At 43.7% G+C, this 14110-nt stretch overlaps 1 protein-coding gene across 1 annotated transcript in view; it reads left to right on the forward strand.

The window, feature by feature from the left end:
- Positions 1-2178: 2178 nt before the first annotated feature.
- LOC138427280 (mas-related G-protein coupled receptor member X2-like) overlaps positions 2179-14110 on the forward strand; it is a 63269-nt gene continuing 51337 nt past the window's right edge. The window contains exon 1 of the mRNA XM_069566626.2: positions 2179-2239. Within this exon, the coding sequence (XP_069422727.2) occupies positions 2179-2239 (61 nt within the window). The remainder of the gene's footprint in view (positions 2240-14110) is intronic.

Here is a 14110-nt window from a genome sequence, read left to right on the forward strand (position 1 = left end):
GTGCCTTCCCTAGAGGACAAGACACTAGTTAAATCTGCTGTTAGCTGCTGCCTGTCGGCTCTGATTATACTGACAGAGTGGTGTCCATGGTAACTGGCTAAGCTGGCTTGCTCCGGTGCAAGTTGTTCAAGAATATAGAAGCAGAGACCATAAGAGGCTGAATTGGTTGTCATCTCAGTTTCTAGATGAAAAAATTCCACACTGTGCTTTGATTGGGTGGTGAATCCAGACAAAATCTGGATTTCCTAAGCAGGAGGGACTGAGTTCACTCCCAAGGCCACTGAGTTTCTGATGAATCTGACCAGTAGAGATGATAGTTGGCTAGGGCAGTAGTGGGTGAGATGGTAGAAGGGGCAGAACTCCAAATGAAATGATAGGCAGAAACCCTGCCACTCCCTTGAATCTTCTGTGGCTCCCTACTGCCTGCTGCAAAGTCTTTTGTGGGACTAGAGTTAAGCACTGAGATCGTCTCAAAAACAAAGGTAACCACGGTCACTATTTTCTCTCTCGTGTTTGTGCCTCTGGACATTGGTCCTCTTCTCTCTGTAGAGCAGGGCCCTCTGCTTTTCCCCACTACTTCTGCTAGCATGTGACACTGACTCCAGCCCTGACCCTGTAAGAGTTTACAGCCCCAGCACCCACTACCCGCTTATCATCGTCTCTGTGCCTCTTCATTCAGAATTTTGAAAAAGGGAATCCATTTGGTTGTTCTTGTTCAAGGGCTTAGATGGCTCTGGGTTGCTTATCTACCCTGACCAGTTGGCGGTGATGGAATAGCTTGTTTTTGCCATGATCATGAAGGGATTTAGCAAGGACTGTGTGTGGGGACAATTCACAAAGAAGGGGACATACACCTCCTGAAATTCCACGAATTAGAGATGCCTTTGTCCTTACAAGTAAACACCTTCAGCAGGATGTATTGGTTCTCTAGGGCTGCCATAACAAAGCACTAGACTGGGTGACTTAATTCTAGTTGTTGTTCAGTTGTTTGGTCCTGTCTGACTCTCTGCAATGCCAGGGACTGCAGCACACCAGGCTTCCCTGTCCATCACCATCTCCTGGAGTTTGCTCAGATTCATGTCCATTGAGTCGGTGATGCCATCCAACCATCTCATCCTCTGTCTGATTTCATTCTAGAGGCAAGTCTTACATCAGGACTGCTCCTAATTTAGGACTTTGAGGAAGTCCTAAATCAAGGTGTACGCAAGGTGTAAACAGGGCCATGCTCTCCCTGAGCATTCTAGGATTCTTCCTTGCCTCCTCCTATCTTTTGGTGGTTGCTGGCAATTCTTATTCCTTGGTTTGTGAGCACATCAATCTCTGCCTCTTTGTGGCATTCTCTCTTTGTGTCTCTCTGTGTGTCCAAACATCCCTCTTCTTATAAAGACACTGAAGTAGGTTTTACCCTGATTCTGTATGAGCTCATCTTAACTTGATTGTATCTACAAAGACCCCATTTCCAAATAAGGTCACATTCATAGGTGCCAGGAGTTCAGACTTCAACATACCTTATAGGTGGACACATTCAACCTACAACAGAGGGAAAATAAAGAGAATTCATCTAATCCCCGTGCCTCTGTCTGAGAAAACAGCAGTTTGGGTTTGGGAACAGGCAGACATGAGCTGGAGGAAATGCTGAGATTGGGGGAACTTCTTGGAGGGAGAGGCCAGGTAGGTGGGATGATAAGCGACTTTGGACAACCTGGAGGCAGTGAAGGGAACTGGGTTCCTGGGTGGTGGGGAAACAAATGCATCAGGAAATGGGAGGAGATAAGATTTACTTGTTTTAAAAAGTAGTTCAGAATGGAGGGTCACAGAAATCTGGAGCCAACTCCCCATAACACCTGGGACAACATCTCTTAAATAACAGGCACTCAGGGGATTTCAGTGAGAGGAGGTGGGGGGATGGGAGGAGCAAGATGGGAATGAGTCCTGCAAAGTCTCCCAGCACCCTCCACCCCGAGGCTGAAGGGACTGTCGTTGCCCACACCCCACAGCTTTACAGCTCAGAGTTTCCCTCACTGTATTGTAACTGCCCGTGCCTCCAGTCTGTGACTCTCTGAGCGAAGGGGCCGTGTCCTTTCTGTTCACTGCTACGACCTCGGAGCCAGCACAGAACATACAACACGCGGGGGCGCAATTCCACCTGATGCTTCCACGCAGGTGAGGGAGGAAAGAATGTCAGGAGCCACAGCCTACGGCCTGGCCGACAAGGTTGAGGAGGAACCGAGGAGAAAAGGTGATACTTCGGCGGTTAACCCGGGGCCTCACGGTTCCTAATTTCAGCTAGTGACAGGACTCGTGTCCACGTTCCACAGGTGCCCTGCCTCCCTCAGGACGGGTTTAGGAGCGCAGCATCCGGGTCGCCTTTGCTGTGGAGAACGCCGGTGAAGCCCGCAGCACGGGCGCTGACAACTATCTCAGGCCTTGGAGGCTGCACATAAACCCAACCAGGAACTGCCCACGGGACTGGGATACCCCCAGGGTGGGGCACATTCAGAGAGAATCAAGACCTGTGACTGAATCCAGGGCACTAGAGGCCAGGCCTCCAGCTGTGATCAGCCCCACGGAGGGTCTGAGGCAAGAGCCCCATCTCTCCCTGTTTCAGCTTCCTCCTCCACGAGCGCTGACGTTGGGCGGTCTTGAAGCGGACATGTGGGCCAGTGTGAGGAGCTGGGTGGAGAGTCAAGAGGTACAGCTTTCAAGTCTTTACTCGGCCAATTACTAGCTGAAGTGCCTCTGACGAGACATGGAAGCTCTGTAGGTCTTAGTCTGCCTGCGTGTGCTAAGTCACCTGAGTCCTGACTCTGTGCCACCGCATGGACTGTAGCCCACCAGGCTCCTCTGTCCATGGGATTCTCCAGGTGAGAATACTGGAGTGGGTTGCCATGCACTCTTGCAGGGGATCTTCCTGACCCAGGGATTGAACCCGCGTCTCTCACGTCTCCTTCAATGGCAGGCAGGCTCTTGACCAAAAGCACCACCTGTGCTGGCAGGCAGGGATTTCACCAGCTATACCTCCACGGGGCTTCTCAGAGCCATACTGAGAAAGGAATCTCCTCCCCCCCTCACCCCCACCCCAGGACTTTGCAGCTACTAAAATAAATTACCCAGTCTCAAAAACAGGAAACCCACCTGTTTTGTTTATGGGATTAAATACTGCTCTTGCTTAGGATAGAGTTCGGTGGTGCTGGATAGTAACGAAAGTGTGTGATGTGATACATTAGCTCATGTAGGACTCTTCCAGGCTTTCTGTAAATAAAGACAACAGTGATTTGAGGTTATTTTAGGCCAGAGAAGATTTGGCTTAACTAAAGGGCTGCTGAAATCCTGCTCAGTCCAGTCTGTTCTGGTCCCAAGGTAACTTGAAACTGGTTTCCCTGGGGTAACTCAGGTAGGGCCTAAGAAACCAGATCAACACACTCTAAACACAGCTTTTTTCTTACCCAGCCAAGGGTAAAGCAACCTGTTTCCTAATTCCATTCAATAAATACCAGTTATAGATTAACGTGATTCAGCACGTGCCTAAGGGAGGCTGAAGATGAGGCCCATGCTGGGCTTTGACAAGGCAGCGGTGAGTGTCCCAGGAAGCAGTGTGGTCACTGAGAAAGGGCAGAGGACAAGGAGCAAGATTTTTACTGCACAAGAACTCAGTGCCTCAGGCTCCTCTGAAAGGGGATGGAGGTGGGATGGGATTAACGTCAGCCCAGTGAAGCACCCAGAACCCATCCAGGATGTCCAGCCTGGGGGAAATCTTTCCTGAGGCTCTTTGGACAGTGATTTTCCTGATAGCTCCATGTCTTCTGCATCTTTCTGTAGCAGGTGTTTTCTCCTGAGTGTGACATGAGTAGAATATTAAAAAAAAAAAAGCGCGCAGTGACTCACAATTTATTATTTGCACTGCAATTATCTATGACAGTCATCTTCTGAATTCTCAAATATTAACATTCCAAACCTCTTCCAAGTCACGTTTCATAACCTCCCCAACATACATCCATTCATGAATAGGATTTCATTATTAAGAATTTCATTTCTCATAATGGATGTTTTTTTTTTCCAATTTAGGCTCCATGGGCTATGTGCTGAGATAACATGATTTATTGCCTCCAGTTTGCTGACCTTGGATATTCAGCCTGCCTCTGTGTGCTAATTTCATGGGCAGGCCAAATTTTTGCTTCTTTACCAGACTCTTCCTGAAGGAGGAAAATCCCTAACACCTTCAAACAATCGAAAAACACCCTTAAAATAGAGGCAAACCGTTTCCTTAGAATGAAAGGCTCACACTTGTTTACAAAGCTATTATCCCAACCATGGCTATTGAAGATAAACTGCAGAAAACGTCAGACAAATAATTGTTCCAGTAGAAAATGGATCGGACTGATTAATTTTTAATTAGTATCCATGTAGAGTAAACATCCTTATACAGTAAACATCTAAGCATGATCTTTATAGACATTAGATTCTGCTTTAAAGGTATCCACTCATAGTGGAGGTCTCTTCTATTGATAATGAGATTTATATGGAAATATATATTATTTGCTGCACAATACATGTGCACTTTATTTTCCAGAGCTCAGAAAGTGCAAAGAGAGGGAAAATATACTGCTTTGAGTATACAAAGTTCATAGCAGCATTATTTAAAAAAGGCAAAATATGGAGGAACCTAAGTGCTCATGAGTGGATTAGTAGATAAAGAAAATGTAGGGCACACACATACGCAATGGAATATTACTTAGCTATAAGAAAAAGAATGAAATTTTACTATTTGCAACATCATAGATAGACCTGGGGGATATTATGCTTAGTGAAATAAGTCAAAGACAAATATGGTATGATATCACTTGCATGTGGAATCTAAAAACTGAAACTAGTGAATATAACAAAAAAGAAACAGACCTACAGATATAGAGAACAAACCAGTGGTCACCAGCGGAGAGAGAGTAGGGGAGGAGCAGGAGAGGGGTAGGGAATTAAGAGGTACAAACTCCTATGTTTGTAAGTTGCAAGGGTATATTACACATCACAGGGAATATAGCCAATGTTTCATTACGATTATAAAGAGAGTATAACCTTTAAAAATGGTGACTCACTGTTGCATACCTGAAACATATAGTATTGCATATCAACTATACCTCAATAAAAATATATAACTGAGTATATCCATTTTCTGTGGCTGCTGTAACAATATGCCACAAAATTGGTGGCTTTAAAAAACAGCAATATATGCTCTCACAGTTCTGGAGGCCAGAAATCTGAGGTCAGCACCACTGGGCCAAAATCAAAGTATTGGCAGGGCTGGACATCCTCTAAAGGCCCTAAGGAAGAATCCATTCTTTGTCACTTCCAGCTTCTCATCAGCAATCCCTGGCTTGTGGAAACATCTAAAATTCCCTTTGCCTTATCTACGCCTTCTCTTCTGTGAAATCTCTTTCTGACCCCCTCTTATGAATATACACATGATTGCATTTAGGGCCCACTTGGATAATCCAGAATACTTTCCCTACCTCAAGATCCTTAATCATATCCACAAAGGACCCCCAGCACACACTTTTTCTTTTCTTTTTTTTTTTTTTGCCATATAAGGTAACATGATTCCAGGGATTAGGACATGGATATCTTTTGGAAGACCACTTTTAGTCTACCACGTTGAGCGTTTATTTACTCCGTACCATTTCCTACTTGTATCTATATACCTGAACCTCCTCCCACAAGCCCTCTATGAGGAACATGTGGTGGAAAAACCCCCCAGTTGGGAATTAGGAAATCTAAGACCTTTTACTCACCAGCATAGGTGCCTGCCTCCTTATCTGTGTCCAGGGCAGACATTGCTTATGAGAGAGTCAATTCCTAGGCAAGTTGATAAGAAGTCCGGGGTCCCAGAAGAGGAGAAAGGGGTCTGGGGCTCTCAAGGAGGAGATAGGGGTCTGGAATTCTCAAGGAGAAGCAAAGGACAAACACCTTTTTTTTTTTTTTTCTCTACATTCCTTAGTCTTAGACTCATAAAACGTGTTTTTCCTTTAAGCCTAGAACTAAGGATTACACAACAAACTCAGTTTAAACTCTGTACTAAGGATTATATAACAACAATGTGTCCTGCTTAAGGACAGTTTCTCCTTCCTGAAACCTTCTGGCTAATCCTGTTATCTTAAAATGTAAATTATGGGAGTGGGTCTAGTAAGATCTTTACAACCTTGACACATTCTTTTGATTTATTGTAATAACTAATTAAAAGAGTATATAACTCCCTTGCTAACCCTAGGGGGGCACTCTCCGTCAGAAGCTTTCTCTGTCCCTTTTTATACTTTAATAAAACTCTGCTATACAAAAGCTCTTGAATGATCAAGCCTGGTCCCTAGTCCTGAAGTTAAATCTTCTTCTTCAGAGATCAGGAATCCGACACCATTCACCGTAAGCTATTACTAATTCGTAATTAGTAATTAGCATTTGTTTTCAGGAACCCCTAGATCTCCCCTCAGAACCCTCAATACAGCAGTCCAGGAAGTCAATGTGAATTGAAGCCTACTTGTCACCCCTGTGTCGAGTCCTCAATTTCCTCTTCTGTGAAATGGAAATACTTTCTGCCCATCTTCTTCTTGAGGACTGTGTAAGGATTAAATGACATAATGGATGGGAAAGCACTGATGAACACTTAACGCAGGTGATGATATATTCTCAACAGGAACTCATAGGAAGACTGCTGAAGAGACCCCTGCCTAAAAAGCTACATAGATGGCTCCTAAAGCGAGGAGACGGTGAAACTTAAGCTCAGGGTAATGAGCATAGGTCTGCAACATAGATCGTTCTTCTCTTTATTTCATCCAGCAGCATAACAAGCAAACACACCCTTCCCATTAGTAAGGATAACTTTAAAAATAACATCATAAAGCATATAAAGTTTGCCCCACTGTTTGCTTGGCTCACAAGAGCCATCTGGTGTGTGTCAGTCTGAAGTCAGGACTATATGCTCACCAGGTATGCAGGCACCACCGCCTCTGTTCCAATTATATCAACCCTTCAAGGACTAATGAAAATGCATCTCTCTAGGAAGTCTTCCCTGATATAACAGGAAGTGCTCCTTGCCAACTCCACCTGCAACTCTGTCACGCTGTATTTGCATTTCAAGGTTCCCGTAGACAGGGGCAGGGATGACTCATCCTTGTCTCCACAGATGCTTCTTAGGTTCTGCCAAAAAGCCTTTAGTGAATATTTTAAATCCCTCCGCAAGATTTCAAAGTATCTCCTGTTTTTCCCCACTTTAGGAACCAGAAGACCATCCCTCAATATTTCAGTGACCTCTCTGAGTAACAGCTCCACCCAGGTTGCCTTTACGGGGATCTGGCTTTAGGCTTGGCTCTGCTACAGACCAGCTGTGTGATTCTGACATGCTCTGAGACTCAACTTGCTCCCCTATAAAATGGGAAGAGAGTTGAACACTGTCCTCCCCGCCTCTCCTGGTTGTTGGCAATGACTAACAACACAGGCTTGGTTACCATATAAATGGATTTAGATCTCAGCTCATTTGCAGTCTAGCTGTGTGATTGTGGTAAAGCTGCTAAATTTGCTGAGATGGTTTTTTCACCTGTAAAATGGGAATGCCTACCTTCTGGGACTATCAGTAGGGATAATACACTTACAATAGTTAACACAGTACCTGACATCTAATATGTGCTCACAACCTGTCAGTGGGAGTTGTTATTTTAAAGGAACTGCTTTAGTTGAAGGAAATGGGATTGTCCAATGAGGTGCACTAGGCAGGACAGAGACATGAGACCAAATGGGAAGTCCAAGAGCAGACAGGTTCAGGAAGGGCGATCTTGCAGTCTGAGGTTCAAGATTAGGCAGGTTGTGTTGAAATAAACCTAATGGTAATTATCGACACACAGGATGAAACTGTCCTAAGCCTTTGTATCCCTCTTCCTGTTCCTCTCACTCTCACTTCAGTCTCCAGCTGTTTCTGGACCCAGCTTCACAGGAATCAAGAATATGGGCAATGTGGTTATCAAATTGAAGGCAAGGACCCTCACCATGGTAGCAAGCAAGGACTTGTTCTTAGAAGCTAAACAAAACCCAGGTTGTAAGCACAGAAGTCCAAGATCATCTCCTTCCTTGCACTAAGGCAGCAATTCCCTGGTAAGAGTGAGATTGCAACCTGTCCAGCCGTATGTAAGGCAAGGCAGACTGAGATAAATGCTCTAATCGAGGATAATGCTATTGTATAGATGAAGAAACTGAGGCTCAGAGAGGTTAAATGACTTGCCTAAAGGTCTCACAACCTGTAAGTGACAGAGGTATCCATCAGAACCAGATCCTTGGGGGGACCTCGTCCTTGGCGCTCTCTGCTGCATGATCCTGTCCTGAGATTCCATGAAAGGAAGCGGTAGTCCCACACACCACTTCCTCCCCTCCTTGAGCATTTTCTGTCTCTGATGGATTCACCGCTCTGGTACCACAGTTCAGCCCACTGGGCATCTCTTTGGGGAAGCCTCATCTCACATTGGTCAAACCTTTCCTCCTGAGAGTCATCATTGCTCACTGAGAGGCTGGGTGAAGAGGGGAGCAGCAATGGGGCCAATAGGAAAACCTGGGGTGATATTACTGGAGGTGTGTACATTGGTATACATTTTCTGGAGTGTTGGTAGCAAAGTGTATCAAAATCTTTATAATATGGATATACTTTGATACAGCACTTTCACTCCTAGAAATTTATCCTGAGGGAATAATCAAACCAGCATATAAAAATACAAACTAGTGCAAAAGAAAAAGGAAAAAGAAAACAAAGTCTAAAAGGTCTTAGTAAGGGATTGGGTAAAGATGCATATTCATACAATGGAGTACTATGCAATCACCCAAAGTGATAATGTCAGGCTATATTTATTACCATCTAAATAAACAACATGGTGAACAAAAAAATGGGCCATATGGACAGTATTATTTCAAATTTTCTAAACATATTATATTACTGTGTATTGTGTGTTTGTGTATATTTCCTTACAGTGCCAACTCTCCTAATTGATATCCAACCATCCAGCTGACTCATCAGTTGAGTCAATACACCCCTTCTACCTGGAAAATCTCCAGGACTGATGCTCAGGCCCACTGAAGGTTCTGGATGGAAGGCTGTGTGCCTTTGTACCCACCCACTTGTGTTCCTACCAGACAGCTCATGCATTCAGCAGGAGTCAGTTTTATAGTTCTCTAGCCTCTTTATTCCAATTTACTTGTTAGTCTATTAATAGTTAAATGTTACATAAGTCGGAAAAATGAGTGAACACAGAGAAACGCATTTTAAAAATTAAGTTGAGAGCTTTGAAGAACACAAGTGTTATTGTAGTGAGGTAGCTATAATGGGGAGGGGGATTACGGTCAAGGTTGAAGAGTCTGCTCTCAGAATGCTTCCAAATATTTTAAAATTTTCTTTCTTCTTCAAAGAAGCCAAAACAAGAATTAGGAAATAAAATATTTTTGTGTCTAATGAAAGACAAAGGTGAACTCCCTTTAGCAGAGTAACAGTAACGTAAAAAGCTATACTAAAACATTGATATATTTTAAGTGAAATAGAAAAGTTAAAGAATATACATCATTTGTTATTGTTACTTTAAAAATTTTTTTTATTGAAGGATAACTGCATTATAGAATTGTGTTGTTTTCTGTCAAACCTCAGCATGAATCAGCCATAGGTATACATATATCCCCTCCCTTTTGAACCTCCCTCCCATCTCCCTCCCATTTCACTCCTCTAGGTTGATACAGAGCCCCTGCTTGAGTTTCCTGAGCCATACAGCAAATTCCCATTGGCACATGGCAATGTAAGTTTCCATGTTACTCTTTCCATACATCTCACCTTCTTCTCCCCTCTCCCCATGTCCTAAGTCTATTCTCTATGTCTGTTTCTCCATTGCTGCCCTGTAAATAGATTCTTCAGTACCATTTTTCTAGATTCTGTATATGTGCATTAGAATATGATATTTATCTCTTTCTGACTCACTACACTCTGTGTAATAGGTTCTAGGTTCATCCACCTCATCAGAACTGACTCAAATGGGTTCCTTTTTATGGCTGAGTAATATTCCATTGTGTATATGTATGACAGCTTCTTTATCCATTCATCTGTCCATGGACATCTAGGTTGCTTCCATGTTCTAGCTATTGTAAATAGTGCTGCAACAAACAATGGGATACATGTGTCTTTTTCAATTTTTGTTTCCTCAGAGCATATGCCTAGGAGTGGGATTGCTGGGTCATATGGTGGTTTTATTCCTAGTTTTTTAAGGAATCTCCATACCATCTTCCAGAGTGGCTGTATCAATTTACATTCCCACCAACAGTGCAAGAGTGTTCCCTTTTCTCCACACCCTCTCCAGCATTTATTGTTTGTAGACTTTTTGATGATGGCCATTCTGACTGGTGTGAGGTGATATCTCATTGTGCATTTGCATTTCTCTAATAATGAGCGATGTTGAGCATCTATTCATGTGTTTGTTAGCCATCTGTATGTCTTCTTTGGAGCAAGGTCTGTTTAGGTCTTTTTCCCACTTTCTGATTAGGTTGTTTGTTTTTCTGGCATTGAGTTGTATGAACTGCTTGTATATTTTGGAACTTAATCCTTTGTCAGCTTTTTCATTTGCTATTATTTTCTCCCATTCTGAGGGCTATCTTTTCAGCTTGCTTACAGTTTCCTTTGCTATCCAAAAGCTTTTAAGTTTAATCAGGTCTTACTTGCTTACTTTTGTTTTTATTTCCATTACTCTAGGAGGTGGGTCATAGAGGATCTTGCTTTGATTTATGTCACTGAGTGTTCTGCCTAGGTTCTCCTCTGAGTTTTATAGTTTCTGGTCTTACATTTAGGTCTCTACCATTTTGAGTTTGTCTTTGTGTATGGTGTTAGGAAGAGTTCTAATTTCATTCTTTTATACGTTGTTGTCTAGTTTCCCAAGAAACATTTACTAAAGAGGCTGTCTTTGCCCCATGGTATATTCTTGCCTCCTTTGCCAAAAATAAGGTACCCATAGGTGCATGGGTTTATGCCTGGGCTTTCTGTCTTGTTCCATTGATCTATATTTCTGTTTTTGTGCCATTGCCATATTGTCTTGAGGACTGTAGCTTTGTAGTATAATCTGAAGACAGGAAGATTAATTCCTCCAGCTCCATTCTTCTTTCTCAAGATTTGGGGTCTTTTGTATTCCCATATGAATTGCGAAATTTTTTGTTCTAGTTCTGTGAAAAATGCTATTGGTAATTTGATAGGGATCACACTGAATCTGTAGGTTGCATTTGGTATTATAGTTATTTTCACAATATTTATTCTTCCTACCCAGGAACATGGAATATCTCTCCATCTGTTTATGTCATCTTTGATTTCTTTTATCAGTGTCTTACAATCTTTTGTGTACAGTTCTTTTGTCTCCTTCAGTTCAGTTTAGTTCAGTTGCTCAGTCATGTCTGACTCTTTGCAACCCCATGAATCGCAGCACGCCAGGCCTCCCTGTCCATCACCAACTCCCAGAGTCCACTCAGACTCACGTCCATCGAGTCAGTGATGCCATCCAGCCATCTCATCCTCGTTCGTCCCCTTCTCCTCCTGCCCCCAATCCCTCCCAGCATCAAAGTCTTTTCCAATGAGTCAACTCTTCGCATGAGGTGGCCAAAGTACTGGAGTTTCAGCTTTAGCATCATTCCTTCCAAAGAAATCCCAGGGCTGATCTCCTTCAGAATGGACTGGTTGGATCTCCTTGCAGTCCAAGGGACTCTCAAGAGTCTTCTCCAACACCACAGTTCAAAAGCATCAATTCTTCAGGGCTCAGCCTTCTTCACAGTCCAACTCTCACATCCATACATGACTACTGGAAAAACCATAGCCTTGACTAGATGGACCTTAGTCAGCAAAGTAACGTCTCTGCTTTTGAATATGCTATCTAGGTTGGTCATAACTTTTCTTCCAAGGAGTAAGCGTCTTTTAATTTCATGGCTGCAATCACCATCTGGAGTGATTTTTGAGCCCAAAAAAATAGTCTGACACTGTTTCCACTGTTTCCCCATCTATTTCGCATGAAATGATGGGACCAGATGCCATGATCTTCGTTCTCTGAATGTTGAGCTTTAGGCCAACTTTTTCACTTTCCACTTTCACTCTTACCTTAGGTAAGTTTATTCCTAGATATTTAATTCTTATTGTTGCAATGGTGAATGGGATTGATTCTTTAATTTCTCTTTCTAATTTTTCATTGTTAGTATATAGAAATGCAAGTGATGTGGAACCAGTCTATTGTTCCATGTCCAGTTCTAACTGCTGCTTGATGATCTGCATACAGATTTCTCAAGAGGAAGGTCAGGTGGTCTGGTATTCCCATTGCTTGAAGAATTTTCCACAGTTTGCTGTGATCTACACAGTCAAGGATTTGGAGTAGTGAATAAAGCAGAAGTAGATGTTTTTCTGGGACTCTTGCTTTTTTGATGATCCTTCAGATGTTGGCAATTTGATCTCTGGTTCCTCTGCCTTTTCTAAAACCAGCTTGAATATCTGGAAGTTCGCAGTTCACATATTGCTGAAGCCTGGCTTGGAGAATTTTAAGCATTACTTTACTAGCATGTGAGATGAGGGCAATTGTGCAGTAGTTTGAGCATTCTTTGACATTGTCTTTCTTTGGGACTGGAATGAAAACTGACCTTTTCCAGTCCTGTGGCCACTGCTGAATTTTCCAAATTTGCTGGCATATTGAGTGCAACACTTTCATAGCATCATCTTTCAGGATTTGAAACAGCTCAACTGGAATTCCATCACCTCCACTAGCTTTGTTCGTAGTGATCCTTCCTAAGGCCCATTTGACTTCACATTCCAGGATGTCTGGCTCTAGGTGAGTGATTACACCATTGTGATTATCTGGATCGTGAAGATCTTTTTTGTATAGTCCTTCTGTGTATTCTTGCCACCTCTTCTTAATATCTTCTACTTCTGTTAGGTCCATACCATTTCTGGCCACAGCCTACAGGATCACAAAGAGTTGGACACTGTCAAAGCAACCTTGCACACATAGATGCAAGACTTTTTTGCCTGTGGCAGCTCTGCCACAGTGAGAGTTGAGCATGAAGGTGGCACAGCTGCTGGGGTTGCAGGGACCCTGGGGGCACCAAGTGTCCAGGGACTCCTGCTGCAGGAGTTATGGCCCTATCAGAGTCTTTTTTCGACCCTCTTGTAGCTGGCAATCAGAAAGCCATTTTGGCCGGTCTTTCTCTGTAGCTCCACCCATTCAGGCACTTAGAGGGCTCCTTTGCCTAGGGTCCTTCTCTGTTGCTCGGTGGGTCAGGCACACAGAGGGGCCTCCATGACTGGGGTTCTACTCTGTAATTCAGTGCATCAGGCAGTTAAAGGGGCACCCTGGGTGGGGTCCTGCTCTGTAATTAAGTGCATCAGACATTTGATGCCTCTCTATTGTTCAGCTGCCAGTGCTGGCATGTAGGGGGAGAGAGGCTTTGGTGATGGCTCCACCCCCTATGCATGACTCATCAGTATTGCCTTGCTTCCATGGGTGCCGCGCTTTCCACCACAGGCATTTCCCATCACAGTCTCCTCCCTCACACCACCTCAATCCATCTCTCCACAGTCAACAGCAGTCCTCGCCCTGGGATTGCTCCACAATCCCTAAACTCCAGCTCCCAGCCACTGCGCCTTCCACGGGACTTGCATCTCTGTCCAGGGTATGTATAGCTGCAGCAAGGACTGTCTGATTCTCATTCCATTTAGGCTGCCACAGATCAGCTGTTTCACTCTCAGCCTTAAATGGTTCTCCTCTGACTCAGACAATAGCCCCGACGTGGGGACTGGGCCCCTGCTTCAGTTCGCCCACCTGCCAAGGGCAGATCCAGTCTTACTAACACTCCTATTTTCCCCCCTAGTTCCTTCCTCCTACCGAGTTTTGCCTGGGTCTGTATATTCTTTTCCACTGGTCAGGTACTCTGGTCTGCTCTCAGCTGGTGTTCTGCATGCACTTCTGTGTCTGAAGGTGTATTCCTGATATATCCATGGAAAGGGATGTACTCCACGTCCACCAACTCCTCCGCCATCTTGTTCTTCCTGTTATTGTTATCATTTCTTATTTCAACTCTCTTTTCCTTA

The sequence above is a fragment of the Ovis canadensis genome, chromosome 21 (genome assembly GCF_042477335.2).
Source record: "Ovis canadensis isolate MfBH-ARS-UI-01 breed Bighorn chromosome 21, ARS-UI_OviCan_v2, whole genome shotgun sequence".
NCBI classification, from domain to species: Eukaryota; Metazoa; Chordata; class Mammalia; order Artiodactyla; family Bovidae; genus Ovis; species Ovis canadensis.